Source organism: Palaemon carinicauda, chromosome 4 (genome assembly GCF_036898095.1).
Source record: "Palaemon carinicauda isolate YSFRI2023 chromosome 4, ASM3689809v2, whole genome shotgun sequence".
Classification (NCBI taxonomy): domain Eukaryota; kingdom Metazoa; phylum Arthropoda; class Malacostraca; order Decapoda; family Palaemonidae; genus Palaemon; species Palaemon carinicauda.
The window spans coordinates 190,588,530-190,596,029 of record NC_090728.1 but is presented as its reverse complement, the minus strand read 5'-3'; the positions used below and the strand labels follow the sequence as shown (position 1 = coordinate 190,596,029).

At 29.8% G+C, this 7,500-nt stretch overlaps 1 protein-coding gene across 1 annotated transcript in view; it reads right to left on the bottom strand.

The window, feature by feature from the left end:
* Positions 1-3,289: 3,289 nt before the first annotated feature.
* Positions 3,290-7,500, bottom strand: part of LOC137639240 (histamine H1 receptor-like) — an 8,619-nt gene continuing 4,408 nt past the window's right edge. Inside the window, exon 3 of the mRNA XM_068371533.1 lies at positions 3,290-5,813. Within this exon, the coding sequence (XP_068227634.1) occupies positions 4,480-5,813 (1,334 nt within the window). The 3' untranslated portion in view covers positions 3,290-4,479. The remainder of the gene's footprint in view (positions 5,814-7,500) is intronic.

The following is a 7,500-nucleotide window of genomic DNA, read 5'->3' as shown; positions in this document are numbered from 1 at the left end:
TTTCTACAGGAAGATATGTGATCACAAAATTCCTTCATTGAATTATAAGAAAAAAGCTACTCTCAATTATCAAATGACCTTTAAATAACTAAGATTTTTATTTATTTTTAAATTTCATCATCAGTTACTCTAGAGCAATAGATAACACTTTTTAATCTATCAATAATTACCTACTAAACCTTTTAGTGCCACCTTTCGTCTCTTATTCTGTAAAGGAATTTTTTGGGGGTTATCGTTAGAATGGTGTGAGATAGAAAATTAGTTTTTTTTACTGGAAATATTTTAATCGTTGGTTATTGTTTCAAGAAATGTTGACATTGATACCTTGCACTGATATATATTCATCACACATACACACGCACACACACACGTGTATATATATATATATATATATATATATATATATATATATATATATATATATATGTATGTATATATGTATCTATATACTGTTCTATGTATATATATATATATATATATATATATATATATATATATATATATATATATATATATATATATATATATATATATATATATATATATATATATATATATATATATATATATATATATATATATATATATATATATATATATATATAGTATATAAATAGATGTGTATATATATATATATATATATATATATATATATATATATATATATATATATATACATACATATATATACATACATATATATACTCAATTGCTACAATCAAACTAAACAGAAAATGTGTAAAGCTTTCGAATGATAGATTTCAACAGGAGAAATTATAACGAAGTATGAACAACATAATGTAATAATTTTCGTACCTTTCCTGCCTTCTATTCTTCCTCCTCTCCATTCTATTTCTCTTTCTTCTCTCTTTATCTCTTTCTTTTCTCTTTCCTTGAATGAATAGGAGTCATTTGACACACACAGGCCTAAAGAATCATCATACTTGAAGGGAATAATTATCCGCAACGGTGACAATTCTTTTCATCGATTTTCCGTATTTGCTGTTATTGTTTGTATTCTCGAAAGTACTTAAGCCAGGCAAAAAATCGAGAAAATATTCCGGGCCTTCAATGGGGTGGTAATAAACGGTTGTATACAGTTTTTGGTGAAGGCTATGTTCATTTCTGATATTTTAGTTAAAAAAATTCCTGTCTTACCATTAAATGGAGGAATTAGATATTCTTTTATTGATATCAATCAAGAACAATAATCATAGGAAAAATCATCTTTTACAATATATATGATTAAACATTGGGCCATTTTGTTGAGATAGTCTTAAAGTGTTTAAATCTTGCTAGTGGATCCATTAAGAAGACTTGCGTGTGTGTATGTGTGTGTATATATATATATATATATATATATATATATATATATATATATATATATATATGTATATATATATATAGAAATATATATAAATATATATATATATATATATAAATATATATAAATATATATATATATATATATATATATATATATATATATATATAATATATATATATATATATATATATATATATATATATATATATATATATATATATATATATATATATAAATATATAAATATATATAAATATATAAATATATATAAATATATATATATATATATATATATATATATATATATATACACATACATACATATACATATGTATATATATGTATGTGTGTATATATATATATATATATATATATATATATATATATATATATATATATATATATATATATATATGAAGAACAATAATCACAGAAAAATGCATCTTTTACAATACCTTTGATTGAACATTGGGCCATTTTTAAAATAATCTTTATAATGTGTTTGCATTTTTCAGATCTTGATAGCGGATATTCAGGTATACGAATTCGTTGCTAAGTCTATCATTAGAGCATGTCAGTTAACTTTGATAATCGGCTAATTCTTTCCAAGTCGATTAACCGAATATTGAATCAAGTTAGGTTAGTAAAAATTGCTATATATTCACATATTCACATATTTCTAAACATACTTATATCAGGGAAATAGAAAATGTACTTTTGAAATAATTGAGATTTAGTGCGTAAGAAAATGAGTTATATGCTTTGATAATTAAATATGGATTTTTAATCCATTGCTACAGCTAAAGTGTTTACCAGTAAGCTATTTAATTTTAGATTTGATTGTCGTTTAAAAAAGATTGTCTTGAATATTCCTATCTTTAATAAAAAAATTGTTACACCATTTTTACGATATATGTATATATATATATATATATATATATATATATATATATATATATATATGTATATATATATATATATATATATATATATATATATATATATATATATATATATGTATAAATTTTATATATAATTTATGTATATATGTAAATATATATACATGTATATATACAGTATATATGTGTGTATATATAATATATGTACATATATATATATATATATATATTATATATATATGTATGTATCTATGTATATATATATATATTGATTTATTTACACACACATATATATATATATATATATATATATATATATATATATATATATATATATATATATATATATATATATATATATATATATATATACACACACACGTATGTGTGTATTTTCGTGTGTGCTTTATTATTATGTAAATATATATCTCAAGCATCAAGAATTTTGAATGAATTATCTAGCGTCGCAACTGCCTGAATGCTCAGTCATTGGTAATTTGGTGCTTACTGGAGCGAGATTCGATTCGAATCATATTTTTAATTAAAAGTACCAAACGTTCCAAATCTCGACTTCGACTACAGTTATTGTGAAATTATAATGGAAATATATCTTATAGATTTTCCTCTTGGGTTCACACTATATTTTTTCATTTAAAATTGTTTTATTTCTTGGGAACTTTCATAGCAAGTTAAAGGACCTATTAGATGTCTTTAGATAGAATTAAATTCATTGTAGTTATTGATGTTAATTATTGATTAAAATATCACGTTAACTAGCAACAGCCTTCATTAAACTCATTGTATTTATTGATGTTAATTATTAAGTAAAATTTCACGTTAACTAACAACAGCCTTCATTAAACTCATTGTAGTTATTGATGTTGATTATTAAGTAAAATTTCACCTTAATTAGCAACAGCCTTCATTAAACTCATTGTCGTTATTTACGTTAATTATTAAGTAAAATTTCACGTTAACTAGCAACAGCCTTCATTAAACTCATTGTCGTTATTTATGTTAATTAAGAAAAAAATCGCGTTAACTAACAACAACCAATCGTGTGTACCCCTAACGAAGATTATAAATTTGACAGGTTATAGACTATGCAATGCAAACTGAAAAGTATGAAAATTAACAACTTCTCTATTTCATCAGAATAAACAATATTAATTTGCGGCTTATTATTCTCCATGTTTCATTGTACCGAAAATCCAGTTTGTTATTGTTTTGTTACTTGCGTTTTATGAGAGCTTAAGACCAGACACGGATGGTAATGTACAGCAATCACTTTACACTATTAATTTCTGTACTGGAACATTACCAGAAAGATTAAATCAATTGATATGTCAAGATATTTTCTTTGCAATTAAGCAGCCCCTAGGTTACATGCATTTCCATGCAATATTTAGTCTGAGGAAAATGCTGTAGGTTCCAGAACTGCATGACTGCAGTAGACGTACTTGTATTTTGAAAGTATTTCATTTAAAAATGGATTACTGTAGAAAATGTATGTAAAGACGTATTATGACACGTGAAGTTTAATCTCACTTTCAATCCCACTCGGAAGCTAGCTCATTTACACCCAACCATTTGAAATGCCTCAATAAGACTGCAGCTTCGAGCCACTTATTTTCTTCCACCCGATTAAAGCTTAAGAAATGACATTCAAGATGGGGCTTTGAAGGTTTAAGCTCCAAGGGGAGCCTTTTCACGGGGGCTGGGTGGGTTTCAGGGACCAATTACTTCATCAAAGGAGTTTAGGATGGAAGGTAAAATGTAGATAGATTAATCAAGCAATCGGGTTAGCTCGTTTGGTTGCGGTCAGAGACTATATTACATTGATTTGTTCATGGAAGTTGTATCAAGGCTAAAGGACCTATTCAAATGGAGTGAGGACGTGGATGCGCTAATAGGATGATTACATTTTGTTAATTGAATGTTAAAGGACTGATAGGATCCCTTTATGATTAGAGTACAGGTATAACCATGTAGTATGATTTAAACACAATAAATATAACTTGGTAGCACCTTGATCCTTCGGTGATATGGGTATTTCCTCTTATACATATAAACTCTTCCATACTGTTATTAAAAAGCATTTGTAGACAAGAGGATTCTACATATGAAGAAAACTACTCATATTATAAACATATATGTATATACATATAATAAGAAGTCAATATGGTTTTTAGCACTTATCCTAGTTTGTTCCCTGTATGTTAGCATATTGCAAGTTGACCTAGTTGTCTGTCGTCACTGACCAATAGTAATGGTAGCCACTCTATGTGCATTTGCTGGGTTGTGAGGTTTGCGTAGAGGAAGTCGAAGCATTCTAGCAAATGCCCTTCGAAAGTTGTGGTTGCAGAGAGGATACAAGACTGGGTTGAGTGTAGAGTTCAGGTATCCTAACCATATAGTTGCCGTATGCGCTTGAGGAGGGACGCAGTTATCGCAGAGGGCCATGATGGGAAAGAGGGTGAAATAGGGAACCCAACAGGCCATGAATGCCCCAACTATCACACCTAGTTGACGTGCTGCTTTACGTTCCTTTGCCAAATTGACACCTTCCATACGACGACCACCTGTGCCTGCATTGCTATTATTACAACCCACAGACCTCTTCTTCCCAGTTCCGTTAGTGCTGGCATCGCCAGAGGAAGCATGTCCTGGACTGACCCCTCCTTCTCCTGCTCCATTTCCATGCGCTCTTGACGTGCTACTAAGACGCCAGCTACACCTCCACTTATTGGTATCATTGGAAGGATCCCAAGAGGTGTGCGGCCTTGTAGTGCTCTGATAGCAGTGGATGTGATTGTGGTGGGGACTTAACTTATTTGTATTTTGACGACGAAGTTGCTGCTGCTGAAGTAGTTGCTGCTGTTGGGACTGTTGTTGTGGTTGTAATGTTTGCTGGTCAGGGTACTGGTGATTGAGCGTCGGAGAGTCCTGTCCAGAATCCTCTGGAAGGTACTCGACGCTAACTGTCACACCAGAAAAATGAGAACAGTCATGTCTTCCAGGAGTAACTAAGGTAAGACTTCGAAACTGGCTGCGCTCAGCTGTAGTGGTGATCAGAGGGATATCATGTGGCTGGGAATTCTTCGAGCCTTGACTGTGTCTGTGGACCCTTTCCACCTCACTGCAGGAATCATTTGGTACATCGTGGCTAGCAAAATTAACTCTCCCTAGAGCTTGTCGAGTCTGGATCTCTCTGAATATTCGGCAGTAGAGATAAAGCATAAGGGCTGATGGAAGATAGAAGTTGAGTGCGGCAGTGACTGCTTTAAATGGTACATTGTTCGTGAACTCTGTCTCGCAAACGTGGGCCGGTTGATGACGAACTCCGTCCAGTGCAATGTGGTGCCATGCCAGCACGGGAACTAACCAGGCCATTGCTGCTGCCCAAGAGGCACCTATCATGACCCACGCTCTTCTTCTTGTTCTTCGTCTCAGATAACGCAGAGGCGCTGTTATAGACCAGTATCGGTCCAGTGATAAGATCACCAGGTTGAAGATAGAGGCTGTTGAGGCAGTGTAGTCGGCTGCTAGCCAGAATTGACAGACGGGTAACCCCAACTTCCAGTCACCTGTAAAACAGAAAGATTGGGTTTAATTTTATTTTTTTTTAAATAATTTATATAACCTCGTAATGTTTTTTTTTTTTTTTTTTTTTTTTTTTTTTTTTTTTTAATAAATAAATTAGATAACTTAAATAACAAAAAAATTGAATTTATTTTTTTATTGACAATTTGGATAGTCCATGGTCCAGTGGGATAGGCTGAAGTAAAATTTTATACTTTAGTGATTGGTTTTGATATTTTATTCAGCTAACTTTCAATGAATTAAATAATTATCATACCATTCAATTCCCCATAATTTGTTACAATATTTTGTTTTAAGAAAGTTTATACTTTTACCTGAATGACAATTCCTTAAATTTATTCAAGAAGATCATTCATGTGTTCTATGGGATTAATTATAGTAAGATAATTTTATTTAGTAATTCTTTGGGATAATTTTAAAGAATAATATTACGGTGTCCATATAAGGAAAATGTAAATTTGAAACTCATCCGAGAATAATGTTGCAATTAGTATTGTTTCATTAAATACCACGCGAAGATTATAATCCTTGCATCTTTACCATATTTTCGACCAAAAATGGCTAAAGACCATCACGTGTAGACGATCATATACAGCAAGTATTATAAAGTGTGTAACATTTCTTAGAAAACAAATTTATTGTCGATAAATAGAACTTTAGTTGGTGCCTAAGGCTTGTATAGAGAAATTACTACTATTAAATTTATTACGTGTATTAAAATCTACCTTATATATAAACCACGCCATTAAATAATAAGTGATCTCACATTCAACATAAAATATAAAAACAGCTTTAGAAAAAAATTCATCCCAATCTTGAATACATTATCCCTGGCCTTTGGGGAAAAAACGAAAAAAAAGAAAAAAATAATTATCTGCGTTAAAAGCGTTCTTGAGATTCGCTGATTTCCAAATGATATTCGAATCACTAGAGACGAATCTTGCGAATCTCACATTCAGCGAGATGATTAAAATTGAAGAGCAGGTTTTAGCACGGCAACTTCTTCAGTCTTAAATTGGAATTCCAGAATTTTTTTTAGATGACCGATCTTTGTCAAGGGGAGAATTCATGATTTGAAAGGCGATGCTGCGAAATTACTCTTGTTTAAAGAGCTCTTCTTAAACGTTTTGCTCATTTTCATTATTAAATTTTTTTTAATTCAATGCATGTATTCATGATTGATCATGACCAAGAGACAATGCTGCCAGATTATTCTTGTTAAAAGAACTCTTCTTAAACGTTTTGCTCTTTATCACTATTAAGGTGTTTTTATTTTTTTTTTTTTTAACTCAATGCATGTATTCATAATTATTTTTTAAAAAGATAATGGAATTTATTTTCATGATCGACTAAGAGACGATGCTGTGAAATTATTCTTGTTTAAAGAGCTCTTTAATATTTTGCTCATTTTCACTATTAATGTTTTTTAGATTCAGTATATGTATTTATGATTATTTTTAAAAAGATAATGAAATTTATTTTCATGACCGACTAAGAGACGATGCTGCTAGATTATTCTTATTTAAAGAACTCTTCTTAAATGTTTTGCTCTTTTTCACTAGTAAGGTTTTTTCCCCCTTTTTAATTCAATGCATTTAGTCATAGTTTTATAACCATCAGTATATCGTCATGAATGGTAATGATTATATGAAGCAAACATATTCCTTTATC